Here is a 22,285-nt window from a genome sequence, read left to right as displayed (position 1 = left end):
TCATGCCCTCCCCTCCAAGTTGGCCTTTCACTCAGAGCTGAGAGTGACCCTTTTTGTCACTTTGTCCTAATATTAGTGGCACTCTTTAATGCCAGCACTCAGGAGGCAGAGGCAGATGGAACTCTGGGAGCTTGAGGTCAGCCTGGCCTACATACATAATGACTTCTGGCTCTAGAGAGACCCGGGCTCAAAACAAACAAACAAACAAACAAACAAACAATAGCGAGTTCATGAACGGAAGTGACAATTGTTTCTTGTGTGACCTTTGCCAAGCCTCAGCTTGCCTGGCTTCAGATGGCTGTGTGACTTCAGGAAAGTTACTTTCACTCTCCGTACTTTGCTTGCTCCTGTGCACAGAGATCAATTGAGGGAGCATAGTATTAGGGCGCATACTGCAGTCATCTTAGTACTCGGGAGGCAGAAACAGGTAGATCTTTAATTTCAAGGCCATCCAGGGTTACATAAGGTCCAGTGCCTTTCCAGGCACTGAACACAAAAGACACACATAAATAAAAATAAAATATTTCTTTTTTTTTTTTAAGAAAAAAGCTTCAAAACTAAAAAAACTGAAGAGAACATTCAGTTGGAATAAGCCCGAGGGCCCCAGTTCAATTCCCAACACACGCACAAAAGGAGGTGAAGAAGAGAGACAGTAAAATGGCTTCGCCGATGAAAGCACCTTCCGCCCAAACCTGACTCGGGTGACACTGCAATACTAGCTCTCGTACAGTGAGGGAGGAGGCAGAGAGAGGAGACTCATGCAAAAGCTCTCAAGTCATCCAGCTGGAGGCACACAGCGTGGCAGGAACAGAGGAGAGCCCGACCAAGTCGGATGTGAGGACTTCCAAATGTCGTCCTCGGAACTCCACGCATGCGCACTTTTTTCTTTTTAAGTTGAGAATCAACTGCTAACAGGGCTGAATGGCCCTCTACACACACGTGTGCACTCACACGCGCACGCGTACAAAAGCAAAAAGTCTTTGTTGAACGAGGTTGGGGCTCTCGGGGGTCTGCAGTATTGCAGGGGGAGGCAGGCTGAACTTGGCCAACTTCTTCAGACTGCCCCTCTTGGCTGTCATCCTGGCAGGCACCTGAGAGGAAGCTAACCTTTGACCTCCCTCCTCTAGGCCCAGCCTCTCTGGTTCTAGGATGTCAGCAGGTACACCCTGGGTGGAGTTTCTATCCAGGGCTGTAGACTCAGGAAGCTTCCTTGGTTCTGAATGAAGAGCCAAGCTGGAAGGTACCCTGAGCCACCAGTCTGCAGAGCCACCCTGCCGTCCATTCGAAGGTCATTTCCCTGTTACCACAGCCAGAAGAGGTGCGTACAGGTGAGGAGGGATCCAGGAACGGGACCCCACCCCAGGGCTCTCTGGAAAGATGTCATTTCGAGAAGCAGGACGCAGACCCCGATTCTCCCAGACTCTGGGTTCCCATCCTGAGTCCCAGCCTCAAGTCCCTTCAGCTCTTGAGTCCTCCAGATCCTGAGTTCCCAGACGTTAGTTTTTCCAATCCCTGGGTCTCCCAAGCTCCTGGTTCACCAGCCCTGTGTTCCCCCAGCAAGGCCGTAGCCCGACTTCCTGCATACCGTCTGCCACCTGGCCTGCTGGTTGGATTCTTAGTCCCAATCTCCCCTTCACCTCTCGGGTCCTCAGCTCTCTCCCTGCTGCTGACTCCAGTAACAAACGTGGATAGAAGGCAGAATTGGGCTGGATGCAACCGGATTTTCCTGTTCCCATAGCCTTGGCTTTCACATCAGCCTAGGGGCTCTCAGAAACCGCAGCTGCCCCCTGTCGTGTGGAGAGGTTTAGATCCCGGCTCCATCCATCACAGAACCCCATCCTCTGTTGGAGATTTCAATGTGGCAGCTACTCTGATAAAGTACCCCGAGACTCCTACTGCCGGTGTTCCTTGGCACAGCAACAGAACAGGGTGAAAGCAGTGCCAGTCACAGGAATGGCACTGATGGGGTGGAGCTAGCCTTGGGCCTGACTCCTGTCTCTGAGCTGATGTAAAGGGATGGGGGGGGGGCGCGGGGGGGGGCGCGGGGGGAGGCGGGAGAGGCGGTGACAAGGCGCTCTCTAGATGGGAAAGGGAAGGTGAGGACGCTGAGCCGGCTGAGCCAAAGGGCACGGGGTAGAAAGAGGCAAGCGAAGCAGCTTCTGCCTGTCACACTAGTACTCAGGAGGCTGAGGCAGGAGGATTGCTGTAAGTTAGATGTCAGCCTGGACTACATCTAGAGAGCTTATCCCCCTGCTTCTAGGAAACTGGGGAAGGGTTCCTCCTTCAAAGCTGGGACCTCTTTCTGGCATAGGACACTCCTCAAACGGAAGGCAAACTGAGGCTGGGGCACGTGATGATTGGTCTTCCTGATCAGGAGAACAAAGAGTCTAGGCTCCTCCCATTGCCACCTCAACCTCCCAAACTGCTGCTCTTCAGTCATCCCTGGCTTCAGCTTCCGGTCCTCCCTCCCACAGTCGTTGGTCTTCCCAAACTCACCCAAGCTCCTCCCCTAGCTTTTGGATCACGAGTCTTGTGAATCCAGCTCCCTTTCTTAGCTGTCTGATGTCCCCGTGAGAAGACAGCAAAGGCGACATGAGCATGAGTTTGTGATACAGGTCGGAGCAGCTCTGGGTATCAGTGCTGTGGTCCTACCGTTCTAGGAACTGTGCAGTTCTACAAACTGTCTGAAGCAAAGGTCAAGGCCACCCTTTTTTGCTTTTCTAGCCAGGGTTTCCCTGTGTAACCCTGGCTGTCCTAGAACTCACTCTGTAGACCAGGCTGGTCTTGAACTCTGAGATCCACCTGCCTCCTGAGTGCTGGGATTAAAGGTGTGAACCTGTGAGCCCCCACCCCCCCACCCACCCCCACCCCCCCACCCACCCCCACCCCCGTCTTCTTCCCAAAGCTAGACGTTCCTTCACAGCAGGCTCCGGGCCTTTCTTTGCCCCTTGGTCTCTATGCCAATGCTTCCCTTCTTGAGGAATGGGAAGCGGCAGGGAGGCAGCCTGAAATCATTATTCCGAAACGCCCTACTTTCCTTTCTCTCACAAACCAAACAAGCCTTCCTGTGTTCCTGTTTGCAGTAGGAGACTCCGAGCCCTCAGATCAAAAGCCCACAGATTAACAGGTTTGATTTCAAAGTGTGTTTTTTCAGTATTTTCCCACAGTAGGATTGGTGCCAAAATGAACCTAGTGGAGCAGGCCTGACATCCTAGTTACCTCAGAGACTGAAAAGAAAAGGCAAATGTCCAAGGCCAGGCTGGGTAAGTGAATGAACTCAGCCTGGGCAACTTAGTGAGACCTTGTCTATAAAGCGAGGGCATGAGAACTCCAAGGTATGGTTAAGTGGAAGGTTTTTATTGTAAATATGAGGCAGAACAGCCAAAGAAAGGCATGTGGAAGAGTCCAGGACAGGGAGAGAAAGTAGATAGGAAAGGTGGCCGAGAGGACGAGGCCGGGAGAAGAGAGGGTGTAGGGGGCAGAGCGAAGATCAAGGAGACTGAGAGAAAAGCCAAAGAGGAATGTGATGAACAGAATAAAGTGTCTTCTAGGCAGATAAAATAGCTCAGCTGGGAACCCCACTGCAGCAAAGCTGCCTGGAGACCAGAACCCAGTTGGATTAAAAACGAGAGCATAACCACGTCAAGGTGTGGTTGAGACAGTTTTAGATACAAGGGCTAAAACAGCCAGGGGAATCTGGAAGGGTCCGGACCGAACGTAGTCATGGGGGAAGGGGGCATGGAGAGCAAGAGGGGAGGAGAAATGGGAGGGAAAAAAAATGGCAAAGGGACAGAGAGAGGTCTAGGAGCAGCAGCGAGAGCCAAGCTGTGTATATACAGGAGTCGAAGGGGCTGGGGGAAGGGAAGGGAAGGAAGGAAGCTGGGGCTGGAGAGCTTTAGGGCCAGGGGTGGGGTATGCCAACCAGGATGACTGTAGCAAGTGCTTGCAATGCTCAGAGCCAGGGTCCACTTTGATACATTCACCAGACCCTTCAGCCATTGGTCCCGGGTTCCTCTGAGACTTAACATTTCAGCCTCTGTTGATGATGGGGTGGTGGGGGGAGTTAATCTCCTCCATAACTACTTCCTGCTGAAACTGGGGTGTTTCAGGCTCCAGGAAGGCGGGGATGATATTCAAAAGACAAGAAGAGAAAGAAGTGGAGGCTGGGGTCATCTGTTGTGCTCCCTGCCCAGGTTCTGTGGGACTACCTGGGGCTATTGTAGCACAGATTCCTTTCCTGCAGCCTAGGATGCAGGGGCTCAGGCTGGTCAGAAATTCCAGTCAGAAGCATCTCTGGCTAACATGGTTGGAAATCTGCTGGGACAGATAGACAAGGGACAGAAAATAAAGTTAAAGAGTTTATGGGGAAAATTTTTATCTTGAGTGTACATTTGAAACTTCCAGGCCTGTCATCAGGGAGAGGGGAGGCCCAAGACCAGGGAATGGGAGTGGGGGAGTGGGGGTGAGGTTCCACATTGAGGACCATGCAGGTGTGGAAACTTAGGAGCATTTATCTGGAGTCTATTTGACCTGTGATGGGTGGATACAAGTTAGGACTTCCTGAAGCTTACAAAAATTTTGTAAGTTTACAGAAAGAGATATAAGGACCTCACCAAGGTTTATAATCTGTAGTGAAGTCCACATTAAGTGGACATAGCAACAGCTTGGGGACCCAAAAATGATTCTGAGGTAAAAGCATTAACACGCTTCCGTCTGTCCAGAGGGTTCGGAAAACAGACTGGACACACATGTTTTTAGCATGTTTGAGACACACTTTTTGTTATGAAATATAATGTGGCACAGGGTGAGGGGGTATCTTTAGGGGGACCATGCCAAGGTGTACCCCCTGAGAAATTATGCCATGTAACAGATCTGGGGCACAGGAGGTTTATTGGGGGGAGGGGAGAGGAGTGAAGACCTAGGGGAGGGATAGAGGCAGATGATTGAACATGTGGACAGATGGAGGAGGGCAGAGATGAGGGGGGCGTGTACAGAGAACGGGGAGAACTGGGATGGCTGGAGGGGGAGAAGAGAGGAGGGGAGGGGGAATGGGAGGGGAAGGAGGAGGGGAGGGGAATGAGAGGGGGAAGGAAGAGGGGAGGGGAAAGCGGAAGGGGAGGGGAAGGGGGAGGAGTCTTTAATTGGCTCCACACACCTGATGGCAGTTATCATACTAGTGGCTGGTATAGTAGAAAGCTTTACCAGAGTTGAGACCAATTACTTAACACAACTCATATTGATTAACCCTGGACTTTTAAAGTCTTAATACAACAGCAGCATAGCAAGGGGGAAGCCATCTGAAGCATTTCCCATTCCTTTTATGCTCCTTAAATCACTTTCCTATCACCATTTAAGCATTCACGTCCTCCAACCTTCATCACTTGATTCACCAACCTTAAAACACCTCAGACCCTCAACTTCCTTAGCTCCTCACAATTTATGCTTCTGTATCCCCAGACTCCATATAAACTTTACATTTTTTCCTATCCAGTTATTCACCTTGAGACAAGGTGGTTGGTTACTGGGAGCAGCCATTGTAGAGCAAGTTTCTTTAGAAGGAAAAGTCAAAAGTTACTTTGAAACCCATCTCCTGAGTCTGGTAACAAGGTAGACTGTGGCTCTTTGAGAGTAAGGGCTGTGGCCTGACTTTTACCATGAAGACAGCTAAGAAGGCATCTGAAACCTTGGTCTCTGCTGCAAAACGGATAAATTGTTCACTGGTCTAGTCTTCAAATCCATCAGAGACCTGAGAAGGACAAATCCTGAGAAGCAGGAAGTACAGACTAAGCAGCTTCCAAGTCTATAAAAATGACAGGGACTACTGGCAACCTGGATAGTCACCCAGGGGTCCTCTGTGGTTGGTGGGGCATACATACATCACCAGGCCCACCAGGCCCAGGAGAGTTGACAGACTCTCCTGGGAAGCAGGAAGTTTTTGGAGGGTTGTCCTACGTTGGTCCAGGCAGTGAAGCAGTCAACTTCCCAGTGTCCTGCCTGTCCACAGTGTGCTGTTAGCAGTTGAAACAAAAGGCAGTTTGTAACCCAGTGGCCAGCTTTGCCACATTTAAAGCAAGTTCCAAGTTCTTCTGGGCCTTTGGGGAAGGTTTGAGGTGATCTCAGGAGCTGGCACATATCACAAAAAGCTTTTTCTATTAGACATTTTAATCGCGATGCTCTGCAGATCTCTGAAGAGCTTCAGGACAACATGTCTATCTAAAGTAAATCTAACTAGACAAACTTGGCTTGTTTCTACTGACTTTAAAAGCGTACACAGGAAGCTTAATAAAGCTTGTTTCGGGGGCTGGGGATTTAGCTCAGTGGTAGAGCGCTTACCTAGGAAGTGCAAGGCCCTGGGTTAGGTCCCCAGCTCCAAAAAAAAGAACCAAAAAAAAAAAAAAAAAAAAAAAAAAAAAGCTTGTTTCGGAATTAATTGCACCAGTTCTTAGCATGACTACAAATATAGTCCTGAACGCATTGAAGAATTCAGTTATTTATAAGGTGACTGACTACCAACTTCTACTTCTTAATTATCCTTTACAGTTTGTAATAATTTAGTAGCTTTTATAAGACCAGGACTTTATGTTCCTCCCCCCTATTAATTTTGAGCCTTAAAAATTATGATTTTGGGGCTAGAGATGATAGCTCAGATGTTAAGAGCACTGTGTGCTCTTCCAGAGGTCCTGAGTTCAATTCCCAGCAACCACATGGTGGCTCACAACTTTCTGTAATGGGATCTGATGCCCTCTTCTGGTGTGCTTTATCACAATAAATAAATAAATAAATAAATAAATAAATCAATCAATCAATCTTTAAAAAAGGAAGCCCAATGCTGCCCTTGTTTTTTTGCTTTTTTTTTTTCAATTATAATTTTGACCTGATGCTCTTCTAGTATCAAAACAAAACTTTTAACTCATACAGTCCACAGAGACTGGCAACTTTGCTGAGCCTACTGTATGGCATCATTACGGAATATTGAAGATTTCTGTATGGCTTAGTTTATCTAAACAGCTAAAACTTAAAAGACAAAGAAGCTAGACAAATATTACTGTGAAACTGAGTAGACCTTAGGAGTTTATAAACCTTGATCAAAGACATAGAATCTTGGTAAATGTTGTTGTGGACCTGACTAGACCTTAGGAGTTTATAAACCCTGGTTATCAAATATATCTTATTTATTAAACATGTGGTTACTTATCTACATTTCCTAGCAGCCCATTGTTGAGCCATTAGCAAAGACATAAAGATTACACAGACATTTAAATTAACTTTTGTTAATCTGAATTGAACTTTGTAACCTCAAAATATTATCATATACAAAATATTTTAAGCCGGAGTTGAATCACATATACAGAATGTTGTAGCAAATATAATCTTGAGTTTCTATCATCATACAAAAATCCAGATCAATTTAAAATATTTGAGGCTTGTTGCTGCTTTCTTGGTCTAAAAGGAGAGACAGTGATAAACTATGGGCTCAGTAGGACTGAGAAGTTTTATGATTGTTGCTTAAGTTGGTGAAATCACACGGCAGGTTGCAAGCCATGTGGCCAAGTTCACATGCACACACACGGCCAACATTTGTTTTCCTAATTACATGGATTTTTTTTAGACCATACCCAATGAGCAACTTACAAATCCTTCCTTCGATAAGAGTTTACAGTATGATATTAATATTTTTTAGAGAAGATTGCAAAGTAAGCCCAGATAAAGAGTTTTAAGAATGAGGAAGGAGAACCTAAGGTCTAGAGCAGAGCAAGTTTAGACATACGACACCTGGGAACCATTTGTCCATGGCAGTGAGAATTAGGAAATCAGGTGTGGTAATTTGTGGCCTTTGAATGGGCCAAGTTGTAACGAAATCTGAGTCCTTGAAGGAAGAGAGAGCACTCTTAGCTTAGCGCAGGCTGGCCTCAGAAAGCCAGGAGCAAGGAGGGGCCCGTGGTCCAGGCTGGCAGGCTCGTAGGAGCCAGAGGCCTGGGGCGGACACAGGTGGATTCTGCAGTTTGGATTCAGAGTCACAGACAAATGATCCTCACATACCTTAGGAGTGGTTCTGAGCAGATACTGCAGGGGCAAAGAGTGTGTTACAGTTTCTGCTCCTATCTGTCTCCAACTCCCAGTTGTTACAAACTTAAAGGCAGGACATTTACTCAATCAGGGAAGGGACACCAGCCAGAAGCAAGTAGGGCTTGGAGCAAGGAAAAGGGAATATGGAGAAGAGGAAATTGTCTCACACCCCCCCATACACACCCCATTGCTTGGGCAATATATTAGGCAGGTTTGATTAGAAAAGCAACGTGTAAGAGGAAGCAGTTCCCACAGATGAGAAGAGGAGTCCCCCAGGCCTGGGTCTGCAGCGAGACGCAAAGGACCCAAGGGAGACCAAACTGAGAAGGCAAAAGCTGCCCACTGAATTGTCATTCAGTGGACAGGGCTAGGGCTAAGCCCAAGCAGACCCGGTTTACCTGATCTCAGGATTTTCAAGAGAAACCAAGAAGGCAAGAGAAACCGTGCTGGAGAAAGGAAGCCTTCTCCAGGGAAATGGTCAGACTCAGAGAAGCATTTAAGGCAAGTTAAAGAGAGAACTCGCCAATTGCTGGTGTTGGATGGCGGGCCTGACGATCTGTGGACCAGAAAGCAGACCTATTACAGGTGTAGCAGGCCGGTGGGATCCCAGTGTGCCAGACACCAGGAGAGTCCCTTCAAGGTCATGGCACCAATGTTATAAAATATAACGTGCTGGGGGGTCTGCGGGTGGCTGGGGTATTTTTGGTGAGGCCATGCCAAGGCCTGAGAAATTACACCATGCAACAGATTTGGTGCAAAAGAGATGTATCGGGGGAGGGGAAAGGAGTGCAAATTTAAGGAAGGAACAGTGCCAGACCAGTGGACACATAGACGGGCAGCCATAAGGGCAGAGAGAGGGGGCAGGGAGGGGACAGATACGGGGACCAGAGACAGGGAACGCAAGGCACAGAGAGATAGCTGGGGTGGCAGGAGGCTTCTTTTATCTGCCACACACATCTGGCACGGCTGGCAGTGGCAGTGATGTCGTGAGCAACTGCAGGTCCCCGAGAGCAGGTCAGTGAAGTTGCCTGTACACCCACACTTCTGAGTCTGCACTTACAAGACGACCAAAGGAAATTCAATGAGCTTATGACTATGGTAGTTAGTGGCAGTAGATTTCCTGCCTTACCAGAGTTAGATTAGCAGCTTATCAGACCTTCACTGACTGACGTTAAGACTCTGAACTTTCGAAGTCTTCGTATAGCAATAAATAGCACAGAGTGGGAACGAAATACGAAACATTTTTTATTTTATTTTATTTTTTTACATGCCTTGAATCACTCACTTAGCCCTTTGGAACTTGGCGTTTGCACGCCTTACTTAAAACACTGTCTTAGACACTCACGGCTTGTTCAAACGTTTTTCGAAATAAAGCTTGTCGCTGTAAACATTTAAACGTTTTTCTTCTATCCAGTGGTTTACCACAAGACACAAGTGGTTGATTCCTGAACCAGTCAATGTAAAGCAAGTTTCTTCAAATAAAAGAAGAGTTTTTTTTTTTTTTAAAGCTGTATTGAAATCTATCTTGTGAGTTTATCCCTAGCAGGGTGAAGTCTGTTCGCAAGATAAACTGTCTGTGTTCGTCTTTCTCGGCAGCAGACCCAGAACTCTGGAAAAGTAAGACCCTGACTTTCCGTATGGAATGAACTCACCAGGCAGCGGCAGCCCTGAGGTGGGAGCTGGCTTGCTGCTCTCAGCATAAAGGTACAGTCAGTCAGTGTCCTCAGAGGCTTCAGAGGATGGATTAGAGCGGAAGTATAATCCAGATGGCCTCTGTGTCAGTTAAAATGACGAAACGGCTACCCTAGATGGCTACCCTAGCACCCCATGGTCTCCATGCCTTTGTTGGGTCAGAGAAGTCAGTCTCTGGCCGCCACAACATCCAGCATTTCATCTGTTGCACAGGACAGCACTGGCCTTTTTCTGCCACACCCAGAAGGTCTGAGAGATCTTCCTAGAGAGAAGGTACTTGGGAAAATGGACTTTACTAAGAGGAGGTAGAGTCCGCAGTTTGGGCAGAGTCCCCACGGTGGGAGAGGCGCGGGGCAGTTCCTTCTTGTGGTTAGAGTCACCACGATCCAGGCAGCATTTGGGTTCTTTGGAGACCTTAGGGTGGTCTGTAGAAGCTGGCACCTCTGTCTGTTGTGGGAAGGTTTTTTAAAATTAAGCATTTTAAATTTAAATTCAGCAGATCTCTGAAGAGTTTGATGACCATCTATCTATTAAGGTTAGCTGAATTAAAATCATTTGTTTTTAGTTACTTGCTTTAGACTTAACCTTGAAAAACACATACAGGAGGCTAAATAAAGCTCGTCCCTGTGGATGACTTGCACTTAGCATGACTACAAACATACTTCTGAGCACATTTAAACATGTGATCTTGTATAAGGTGATTGGACATAACTTTCGTGTCTTCATTATCTTTAAGAGTTTACAACAAGGGGCTGGAGAGATGGCTCAGCGGTTAAGAGCACTGACTGCTCTTCCCGAGGTCCTGAGTTCAAATTCCAGCAACCACATGGTGGCTCACAACCATCTGAAATGAGATCTGATGCCCTCTTCTGGTGTGTCTGAAGATAGTGACAGTGTAATCATAATATATAATAAATAAATAAAATATTAAAAAAAAGTTTACAACAAGGAAAAGGTTTGCCGCAAAGATTTAGCAAAGCCACATGGTTTTTCTTTCCATCCTGATTAAGTCATCAGCCAAGATGGAGGTTAGTCATGTGGTGTAAATAGATTTTAAAATATCTATATCATCAATATATTATACATATATATGTATATATAGATATATACATATAAATGTATAATATATGCATATATACATATGTGTATATATGTATATGTGTGTATGTATGTGTGTGTACGTATATATAATATATCTATATATATGTTTTGGTTTTTCAAAACAGGGTTTCTATATGTTGCCCTGGCTATCCTGGGTTTTTGGCTCTTTTTATTTTTTTTTTTCAAGAAAAAGTTTCTTTGTATAGCCCTGGGTGTCCTGGAATTCTCTTTGAAGACCAGGCTGCCCCAGAACTCACAGAGATCTGTCTGCCTCCCGAGTGCTGGGACTAAAAGTGTGTGCTACCACGCCAGATGGTAAAGGGCTTTTATGGGAGTGGAAAGTAGAGAATGTGGAGATGAGAGACCTTTGGAAATGTAGTGCAGTTTAGCTGTATGAAATGTGGGGGTCACCTTAGTCAGGGTTTCTACTGCTGTGACAAAACACCGTGACCAAAAGCAAGCTGGAGAGGAAAGGGTTTATTTGGCTAACACGTCCACATCACTGCTCATTATTGAAGGAAGTCAGGCAGGAACAGGGCAGGGCAGATCCCGGAGGCAGGAGCTGATGGAGAGGCCTTATAGGGTGCTGCTCACTGGCTTGCATCCCAAAGCTTCACTCACTGAGAAAAGGCCCTACAACTAGGTTTCATGGAGGCATTTCTCCAAGTGAGACTTCCTCCTGATGACTCTAGCATGTGTCAAGATGACACGTAAAACCAGTTGGTACAGGGATCATGTGTGGGTTACGAATTTATTTACTTATTTATTTTAAATGCATGAGTGCTCTATCTGCTTGTATACCTGCATGCCAGAAGTAAACATCAGATGCCTTTACAGATGGTTGTGAGCCACCCTGTGGTTCCTGGGAATTGAACACAGGACCTCTGGAAGAGCAGTCAGTGTTCCTAACCACTGAGCCATCCCTCCAGCCTAGGATCATTTGCTTGTGCAGTGGCAGAGATTGTTACCATATGAGAGACTTTAGAAATCAAGTGTGTTGTCTTTGGCCAAGCAGTTTGCAGGAAGACAATGAGGCTCTGATAACATCTCTGTGTCTGAGTAAGAAAGAGAAAAGGTTCTGTGTGGTTCAGGAGGATGTAAGGAAGCTAAAGGAGAGGACAGAACGCCCCAGGGAGGAACGTCAAACATGTCTGAGTGAGAGGCTAGGAAAGGTACAGGACAGTTTAAGGTACAGGAGCTGAGGGACAAGTAGGCGGTTCCAAGAGGGACTCAGAGAAGAGCTAGGAAGGCCGCCAAAGAGGCAAACTTGGGAAGGCTTTGGGGAAAAGGAAGTGTTCTTTTTTTTTTTTTTTTTTTTTTTTTTTTTTTTTTTGGTTCTTTTTTTCGGAGCTGGGGACCGAACCCATGGCCTTGCGCTTCCTAGGTAAGCGCTCTACCACTGAGCTAAATCCCCAGCCCCAGGAAATGTTCTGATAGAGGAAGAAGGGCGTCTGTAGTAGAGAAGCTCACATGGGTGCAGCAGGTCAGAGAGAGGCCAAGATGGCATCTGGAGGGCATGGTAGATTGTGCTCCAAGAGGCACATTGAGGGGCCAGGAGGCACTGCAGGCTGCAGGAGCCAGAGAGACCTTTATGGAATAGACAAGGAGAGGGGGATAGTGAGGGTAAGTGGAGGGAAGAAGCATCTGGAGAATCAGACTCCCGAATTTACAGTCAAGTGTGCTAAGCAACAGAAGCCAGCAGAAACAAATGACCTGGATATACTTTAGACGAACCAAGTCAGTGGCTTGGTTTGGAGAATTGGAGTCCCTTGGAAAGGAAGTCATATGTCCCCTCCCGCGGTTTCAGCTCAAGATAAAGGGAATCCTGAGAATGCAGAACCTCCCAGGTATGGCTGAGAAGGTCTGTTGTAGATCTGAGACAAACAGCCTGAGGCATCGAGAAGATGCAGAGCAAGCGAGGAAGAAAGGAGAGAGGGAAGAGGAGAAAGGACAAATGGAGGAGAGGTCCAGGAGCAGAGCCAAGAGGACTGGTAGCCAAAATGGCTGCGTCGTATAGGAATCAGCGAAGCTGTGGGCAGGGGGTGGACGGTCAGAGCTGGAGAGGTTCAGGGGAGATAAGCCAGCCAGAATGACTGTGTAATAAGTACTTACAGCGCTGAGAGCCTGCCAGTCTACTTTGATATGTTAAAGAGGCACCTCAACCATTTGTCCCAGATTTGTTTTCTTTTTTTTGAAACCTAATACCAGCGATACACTTACTTGAGACAACAGACACACAGCTTCTAGCGAGTCCACAATGCTTACCGGACGGTGTAGAAACAGAGACCAAGAGTAATGCATTGCTCCTCATGTCTTCAGGACTGCTGGAGACCCTGGAGAGAGGCCACCTTGATCTCCCCCGAGACTGGAGAGTCTCGCCGGAATCCTTACCTGCGAACTCTCAGCTAAGTTAAATCCAGCAGGTGAGCAGCCTTGGGGTGACAGGCTTAGGACTCTAGTTAGGATAACTTTTATTATGCCAACTGTGGGCACCTACCTTCTTGCTCATGACAAGGACCAAGGGAACCATGGCTGAAAATGCAGGGGTTTTATGGGAATGAGAAGCTGGCAGAAGGAAAACCCACGAGCTGGAGAGGTTTAGGGGAGGGGTGGGGTGAGAGGAGTTGAGAGGAGCCCAGGTACTGAGTGAGCCTGGAGACAGGATGCACTTTGATGGGCTAAAAGATGACACCTATAGCCTGTGTCCCTTTAAGACATTGGTAAGTAAAGCTCCTGTGGTAGAGAGAAGGGGGCCACCAGAATCTGCGGGAGTTTCCTTTGGACCTGACAAAAGGCAAAAGCAAAAAGACCAGAAGTATTGACTCAGCCTAATATAATGACAGCAGCCTATGATCTCAGTACTCCAGAGCTGAAGCACCTTACCTTGGGAATGAATTCAAGGTCAGCCTAAGCAACTCTGTGAGACTCTCTCAAAGTTAAAACAACAACAAAGCAACAAATAAGGCTGGGGGCGTGGCTCAGTGGTAGAGCACATGCCTAGAATCCTCCAGTGAGGGGCTGGGGGCGTGGCTCAGTGGTAGAGCCCCTGCCTAGAATCCTCCAGTGAGGGGCTGGGGGCGTGGCTCAGTGGTAGAGCCCCTGCCTAGAATCCTCCAGTGAGGGGCTGGGGGCGTGGCTCAGTGGTAGAGCCCCTGCCTCAAATCCCCCAGTGAGGGGATGGGGTGTGGCTCAGTGGTAGAACCCCTGCCTCAAATCCCCCATGAGGGGCTGGGGTGTGGCTCAGTGGTAGAGCCCCTGCCTAGAATCCCCCAGTGAGGGGCTGGGGGTGTGACTCAGTGGTAAAGCCCCTGTCTGGAATCCCCCAGTGAGGGGCTGGGGTGTGGCTCAATAGCAAAGTGTTTGCTAAGCATGATGGGCACCCTGAATTCCATCTCCAGTAGCATAGAAGAAAAGGAAAAAGAAAAAGACTAATCCTGCAAGGAGACAGAGTCGGTAGGATGAAGCCATCACCACTTGTCCCCTCCACCCCTGCTCTGTCCTTCCCTTTTGCTCTCTGGTGACCTGCCTCTGATCTCATGCACACTATGGCCCAGGCTTGTGGGATCCTCCTGCCTCAGCCTTTCAAGTGCTGGCATTAGGGACCTCCACTCTTGCTACCAGCAGGCTCTGTAGCTGTGGGGAATTTCCCATGTGCTTACCTCCAGAGGTTGGAAACCTGTCCTAGATTTTCTATGGCTCACACCTGTCACCCTAGCACTCGAGGGGCGGGGCGGGGCAGGGCGGGGCAGGTGCTGAGACAGGAGGATTGCTATGAATTTAAGGCCAGCCTTGGCAACATAGTGTGTTATAAAGGCCAGTCTGGGCTATGGAGTGAGACTCAGTCTAATAAAAGCAAAAATAAATAATATCAAGAGTCTGGCTGAGCTGGGAAGCAAACACGATCGAGCAAGGCCTTTTGGTGAATCTTAGGGGACTGGACAGGCACGTCCGGACGGGGCGGGCGGGTGTTGATTTGACACCTGGAAATGACCTGGTTAGCCAACATTCTAGACTCACGCAGTTCACGTCCAAGCATTGAGTCAACAGGCCTGAGTGTGTGTGTGTGTGTGTGTGTGTGTGTGTGTGCGCGCGCGCGCGCGCACGCGCACTCCTGTGTTAACACATGCATGTATGCCTCTACAAGCACTTACCTGTGCATGTGGAGACCAGATCAGCAATCATTGTCTTCTATGTGATGTCAGGTGTCTTCCTGTATCGTCGTTTTCTGCCTTAGTTTGAGAAAGAGTCTTTCAGGGTTGGTGATTTAGCTCAGTGGTAGAGCGCTTGCCTAGCAAGCACAAGGCCCTGGGTTCAGTCCTCAGGTTCAGTCCTCAGCTCTGGAAAAGAGAGAGAGAGAGAGAGAGAGAGAGAGAGAGAGAGAGAGAGAGAGAGAGAGAGAGTCTTTCATTGAACCCAGAGCTCACAGTCAGGCTGCACTGGCTGGCTGGCAGGCTCTGAGGATGTTCCGGTTCTGACCCAGCCCCCAATGCTGGGATTACAGACCCCCTGCCAGGCTTCTCCATGGTGCTGGGTGGGACTGAGGAGCTAACGCATGTGCTGCAGGTACGTTACCCACTGAGCCATCTGCTTAGAGCTTCCTTAATTTTATTTTTAATCCGTGTGCCTGAGTCTGAGCCTGAGTCTGAGTCTGAGTCTGTGTGATGTGCACCACATTTGTGCAGGTACCCACGGAGGACAGACAGAGGGTGTCAGGATTTCCCAGAACTGGAGATGCAGGTATTTGTGAGCCGCCTATTGTAGGTGGTCTTCTACAAGAGCAGCTAGTGCTCTTAACCGCTGAACCAGCCATCAGTTCCTCTATCTTATTTTTGAGGCAAGGTCTCTCACTGAACCTACAGCTCACTGGTTAGTCTAGACTGGCTAGCAATTCCCCAATATCTCCTTATCTCTGCACCAGCTGTTGGGGTACAGAGACAGGTTGCCCTGTGGTCTGCCAAGCTATTGTGTGGGTGCTGGTGATTCAAGTGCAAGTGCTCACGTTTATACGGCAAGACCTTTAACTGCTGGGTTATGTCTCCAATCCGTATTTATGAAGCACTTCACACAGTGCAGACTAGCTCCAAACTCACAGCCATTCCACTGCCTCAGCCTCCTGAGTACTGAGAGAGCAGAAAAGTGTGCCCTGCCTGAGGACTGTATTTCTGCCTGCAGTTCTATGCTAAGTTGACTTTGTAAGCATACGCCCGTGCAGCATTCAGCCTCTAAGCTTTGATCTGTTTACAAGCTGCTTGATTTAATGCCCAAATCCTCTTGACTCAGAGTCTCTGAGCCTAAACCTGTGGTCAGGGTTACAGGCCTGGAGCCAAGGAAGCCAGAACTTTTGTCTCTTACCTGGAGGTGCACAATGCCTCCTTTGGAGACCGGTAGCAGAGCATACTCAGTGTTCCCAACCACACATCCTCCAGGATGAGGTGACGTAAGACTTCTGAAGAACTTGGGGAACCTGAAGACCTTGAGCCCCCCAAAATTTTCTTTCCCGTCACTCAGGTCTGGATCTGAAGTTGCTGGTCTCACCTGGACTTTGTTTAACTAATTCTTGGCATGCATGTTGGTCCCACCCTGGCTGCAAGTGACAAGGTTCACCTTCCTCTAGAATCTGTGGGTGGCAACCCCTTTGGGGTCTAATGACCTTTTCACAGGGGTCACCTAAGACCACAGAAAACACAGATATTTATTTACATTACAATTCATACCAGGAGCAAAATTACATGAAATAGCAATGAAGATAATTTTATGGTGTGTGTGGGGGTTGGAGGGGGGTCCCCACATAAGAATCTTTATTTTATTAAAAGATTTATTAAAGGATCACGGCATTAGGAAGGTTGAGAAGTACTGCTCTAGACATAGCCTTCAGTGTACAGAGGCTCCTGAACCTGATTGGAAGCACATGACAGTACCAGAGTCCAATCAAACCCCACTTAGAGTTTCCTATTTTGTTTTGTAGTGTTTTCTTCGTTTTTGTTGTTTTATTCTGAGACTGGTTTTTACCCTGTAGGCCAGGCTGGCCTTGAACCCATGCAGATCTGTCAGCCTCCAGAGACCTCAGATCGAAGGTGTCCCACTGTATACAGATTGGTTTTGGGTTTATTTGTTTGTGTGTGTGTGTGTGTGTGTGTGTGTGTGTGTGTGTGTGCATGCATGTTTGTGCAGTTTGCAAAGGCCAATGAAACATCTAATCTTGACTGGAGTTACAGGGAGCTCTGAGCTCCCAAATATGGGTGCCGGAAACTAAACTCCAGTCCTCTGAAAAGCAGCAGCAAGGGCTTTTTTTTCTTTTTTCTTTTTTTTTTTTATTAACTTGAGTATTTCTTAATTACATTTCGAATGTTGTTCCCTTTCCCAGTTTCCGGGTCAACATCCCCCTAACTCCTCCCCCTCCCCTTCTATATGGGTGTTCCCCTCCCCATCCTCTCCCCATTACCGCCCTCCCCCCAACAATCACGTTCACTCAGGGTTCAGTCTTGGCAGGACCAAGGGATTCCCCTTCCACTGGTGCTCTTACTAGGCTATTCATTGCTACCTATGGGGTCAGAGTCCAGGGTCAGTCCATGTATATAGTCTTTGGGTAGGGGCTTAGTCCCTGGAAGCTCTGGTTGGTGGGCATTGTTGTTCATATGGGGTCTCGAGCCCCTTCAAGCTCTTCCAGTCCTTTCTCTGATTCCTTCAACGGGGGTCCTATTCTCAGTTCAGTGGTTCGCTGCTGGCATTCGCCTCTGTATTTGCTGTATTCTGGCTGTATCTCTCAGGAGAGATCTACATCCAGTTCCTGTTCGCCTGCACTTCTTGGCAGCAAGGGCTTTTAAGCACTGGATCATCTCCCCAACCATTCTGTTACTTTTGTTTCGTTTTTTGTTTGTAAGTTTCTCTTTGTAGCATTGGTTGGCTTGGAACTCACTTTGTAGACCAGGCTGGACTCCAACTGTAGTCCTCCGGCCTCAGTCTTCCCAGTAGCTGGGATCTCAGGCCTGTACCACTATGCCAAGCTGGAACTAATTTCTATCAACTAGTGGAGAAAAGAGGGATCTGTGATAAAGTAGAAGATGCCCTGGGATATTTTCAGGCAATGTGGAATGAAGTCAGCCACTGACCATATACATTCAGGCCTTAAGCTTGGTGTACTGTTACTTAGGCTAAAATATGTATATATAAAAGGGCTATTATTACCTATAGACCCTCAGCACAGGGTACTAATTACGCTGGAATTCTTCTGAGATTGTGAGAGGCTTTGGACTCTGGAATGAGGACCTCCCTCCCTTTCCTATGTCTCCCATAATGCTTCTGATTTTTCTATTGTTGTGGGGTTTTTTTCCCATCATTCCTCATTTGAGAACTTAAAACACATTTTCCCTCTAAAGGAACATCAAGTAAGGCATATTGGCTCACTCCGTAATCCCAACACCAAAACAGAAAGATTGGGCCACACAGTTTCTGGCTAGATTGAACTATAGGGTGAAATCATGTATCAAACAAACCCGAAAGAACCCGATGGGTGTTAGTTATTTATGCATACATGGTTGCAAGCATGCACCTAAGCTGCCCTCCGGGTAACCTGTTGTGCTTTCTTTCCTGGTAGCCATGGCCAGCGCCCAGGTTCCTTTCTCCTTTCCTCTGGCCCACTTCCTCATCTTTGTCTTCGTGACTTCCACCATCATCCACCTCCAGCAGCGAATAGTGAAGCTCCAACCCCTGTCAGAGAAGGAATTACCGATGACGACTCAAATGTCCTCGGGAAACACAGAAAGCCCAGAGATGCGACGGGACAGCGAGCAGCATGGGAATGGAGAGCTGCGGGGCATGTTCACGATCAATTCCATTGGCCGGCTGGGGAACCAGATGGGCGAATACGCCACACTCTTTGCACTGGCCAGGATGAACGGACGGCTTGCGTTCATCCCCGCATCCATGCACAACGCTCTAGCGCCCATCTTCAGGATCAGCCTCCCGGTGTTACACAGCGACACGGCCAAAAAGATCCCATGGCAGAATTACCATCTCAACGACTGGATGGAGGAGCGTTACCGCCACATTCCGGGACACTTTGTGCGCTTCACGGGATACCCGTGCTCCTGGACCTTCTACCACCACCTGCGCCCAGAGATCCTGAAGGAGTTCACCCTGCATGACCACGTGCGGGAGGAGGCCCAGGCCTTCCTGCGTGGTCTGCGGGTGAATGGGAGCCAGCCGAGTACTTTTGTGGGTGTCCATGTGCGCCGAGGGGACTATGTGCATGTCATGCCTAATGTGTGGAAGGGCGTGGTGGCTGACCGGGGTTACCTGGAAAAGGCCCTGGATATGTTCCGGGCACGCTATTCATCTCCAGTCTTCGTGGTTACAAGCAACGGTATGGCCTGGTGCCGGGAGAACATTAATGCTTCCCGAGGAGACGTGGTGTTCGCGGGCAATGGTATTGAGGGGTCGCCAGCCAAGGACTTCGCGCTGCTCACCCAGTGCAACCACACCATCATGACTATTGGGACCTTTGGGATTTGGGCTGCCTACCTGGCAGGTGGTGATACCATCTACTTAGCCAACTACACCCTTCCGGATTCTCCGTTCCTCAAAGTCTTTAAGCCAGAGGCAGCCTTCCTACCCGAATGGGTGGGCATCCCTGCCGATCTGTCCCCACTCCTTAAGCACTAACACCAGCCTGTCCTCGGTCCCACTTCCACCTCAAGGCAAAAGGAGTCACTTGTTACGTCGCAGGAAGAGCCTTCTGATGGGAAGAAGTGTGCCTTGGGCTGCCAACGAGAAGTACTAACATGTTCAGAAAGCATATTTACATGTTAGATGCGGCCAGCTCAGCTCCAACATTTGTTAACAGCTCAGACATCATCAGTGGCCCCTGTTCCTGAAGACTCCTAGCAGTGCCATCACCGTTTTTCAGCACAGCTGACCCATGGCGCCAGACGGGCTGCTACCCGCAGACAGCCACTTCCAGAGGCAGCAAGAAAAGGCACGCTATGGTCTTTTCTTTAGGTTCCTTTTGAAGGGTGAGACAAACTTGAGTCTGCCTACTTTTTTTTTTTTTTCCACGGTGGGGCAGCATGTGACAGGCAAGAGTCAGATAGGGAGCCTGAGCAAGGAGAGGAGGCCAGCTTGTCTTTTTATAGCAACTGCCTTCCCCCGACTGACTGGAGTCTGCTAAGAACCTTTGAAGGTGGTGACCTAGGAACTTCTCATAGTCTCTTAAGATTCTTTCTCTTTTTAAATTATGGGTGTATGTGTGGACGTGTGGAGTACCTTCAGAGGCCAGAGCTGGGTGTCGGATCCCTGGAAGTGGAGTCATAGGCAGCTGGCACTGCGAGAGGCAGGTCTCACCAGCAGCACACAGAGGACCAAAGGCAAGTCCAGTGAAAGCCACCCCTCTACAAGCATCCAGCTAGCTCCTCTGTCCCCTTGACAAGAGTTGTGTCACTGTGTGCCTACATGGCTCGTTATGAGTCAAGGGGAGGAAGAATGCTGGGATTGGTTTACCCTGGGATCCAAAGTAGGAGTTATTCACTGCACAAAGGCACTTGATCAAAAGGGATGTGGGAGCTACCATGAGCCCACAGTCCCCTCACCCAGTTGCTTGCCCTTGGGACTGGGTCCGCCAAGGACTCCTTCTTTACCTACTCTGTCCATCTGAGAAGACCTGTGTGGGCGGAATTCAGATGCACCGGTTGCATGTCTGCCTCTGCAGCCCTGGTAGGACACCTCCAATCCTAGGGAACCCCTCCAGATGTTTCAGAGTTATCTTACCATCTTGTTACACTTCAAGTGTGAGCACACACGATGCATCCCTCTCACAATTAAAAAATACAACCTATGCAGCTACCATTATGAAAACAGCCAGGGTGATCTGGGGGGAAGAGGCCTCGGAAAGGTGTTCTTTTTGGACAGCAGAAACCCAAGGTGTCTCTCCAGAACCCCTGCTAAGTTGGTAGTGCTGATCCTGTGCATAAGAAGTAGCCTGGAGTGGCCATGGTAGCACCTGACTTTCACCTTTGTACTGTGAAGGCTAAGGCAGGAGGCCCTACATCCTCAGGCCCTCTCTCAACAAAGAAAATTCTCAAACTGGGTATAGCAATGCACACCTGTGATCCTAGCATCAGGATCAGGAGTTGGAAGTCATCCCCAGCCACACAGGGAATGCAGATCAGTCTGAGCTGCATGAGACCCCCATCTCAGAAGTAGAAAGAAAATTGCAAAAATCTAGGCTCAACAGTGGTGGCATACACTTAAGGAGACAGAGGCCAATAGATCTCTGAGTTTGAGGCTAGCCTGGGCTACACAGAAATCTTATTTTTAAAAAATATATATTTTTTCAAAAATCCAAAACAAATAAAAATGTGCCTTTCCATCACAATTTCATGGTGTTTGTTTGTTTGTTTGGTCTTTTGAAACAGTATCTCTACAAAGCCCTGGCTGTCCTGAAACCTACAATGTAGACCAGGCTGGTCTTGATAAAATCAACGATGTATGCCAGTCATGCCCAGCCCAAGTTTACATTCTTGAAAGTGATAAGAGTGGGTTTGAGTCATTCCTCATGTGCCTAGGTGAGATGTGAGTGCCTCACCTGCTTAAGCCCAGTGCTCTGGAGGTAGGCAGGCAGATCTCTGTGAATTCTGGGGTAGCCTGGTCTACATAGTGAATTCCAGGGCAGCCAGTGTTATAAAGAAACCCTGCCTCAAAACAAATAAAAAAAATAACAACAACAACAACACACACACATACCCCAGAAAATGAATTAAAATTTTTAAATTTTTAAATTGACCACCTGGTAGATGAACTGAGTTTGTGGAAAGCAATGAGCTCTGCCTATCAACGGGTGGTTCATTTGGAATGTGAATTCTATCTCCAAATGATGTTGGCACAGACCATCTCTATATCCACTGATTTTTGACAGCCATCTACATTTAAGATTTAAAAAAAGGTCGTGCGTAGTAGCCTGTGCATCCAATTTGAGCACACTAGAAACTGAAGCCTGACGATGTCCCATTTGAGGGAAGCCTGGGCTGCATAGGGAGATTTTTGTCCTGGAGGAGGAGGAAGTAAGGGAGAAGGAAGAGGAGGAAGAAGTAAGGGAGAAGGAAGAGGAGGAGGATGTAGAGGAGGAGGAGGAAGTAAGGGGAGGAGGAGGCGAAGGGAAATGAAAGGAAACGAGACACCTCCACCTCTATGAAGTTCAAGGGTGGCATGTGGATAAAAGCGGAGGCCCCCAGGGACACTGAAGCCACCAGAGGGACTGAACACATGTGAAGTTGGGGTCGCAGTGATGAGGAGTACACCACACTCAAGTCAACACCCATGCCAAACCCGCACCAGCCTTCCAAATGTCCACCTTCTAGAGAATTCCTTGGCCATCCAACCCTACCTCTCCCAGGGCTGTCAGGGCTCCTCACTGCTCTCCCTCGCCCCAAGG

The 22,285-nt window shown here is 48.2% G+C and overlaps 1 protein-coding gene across 2 annotated transcripts; it reads left to right on the top strand.

The window, feature by feature from the left end:
• The first annotated feature begins 1,212 nt into the window (after positions 1-1,212).
• Positions 1,213-21,229, top strand: Fut2 (fucosyltransferase 2). Of its 2 annotated transcripts, NM_001440167.1 has the most exons (4): positions 1,213-1,328; positions 9,664-9,771; positions 13,180-13,283; positions 18,455-21,229. In NM_001440167.1, exon 4 carries the CDS (start codon positions 18,457-18,459, stop codon positions 19,519-19,521), a length of 1,065 nt encoding a protein of 354 aa, NP_001427096.1. In that variant the 5' UTR covers positions 1,213-1,328; positions 9,664-9,771; positions 13,180-13,283; positions 18,455-18,456; the 3' UTR covers positions 19,522-21,229. The 2 variants fall into 2 exon arrangements, with proteins under 2 accessions (NP_001427096.1, NP_113823.1); NM_031635.2 differs by lacking the exon at positions 9,664-9,771.
• Positions 21,230-22,285: the final 1,056 nt, after the last annotated feature.

The sequence above is a fragment of the Rattus norvegicus genome, chromosome 1 (genome assembly GCF_021556685.1).
Source record: "Rattus norvegicus strain SHRSP/BbbUtx chromosome 1, alternate assembly SHRSP_T2T, whole genome shotgun sequence".
NCBI classification, from domain to species: domain Eukaryota; kingdom Metazoa; phylum Chordata; class Mammalia; order Rodentia; family Muridae; genus Rattus; species Rattus norvegicus.
The sequence above is the reverse complement of the archived record's forward strand: the minus strand, read 5'-3'. Positions and strand labels throughout refer to the sequence as shown.

Bases quoted from the DNA above. Each gene is read 5' to 3' on its own strand.
- Fut2 (NM_031635.2), top strand. From the start codon at position 18,457: ATGGCCAGCGCCCAGGTTCCTTTCTCCTTTCCTCTGGCCCACTTCCTC.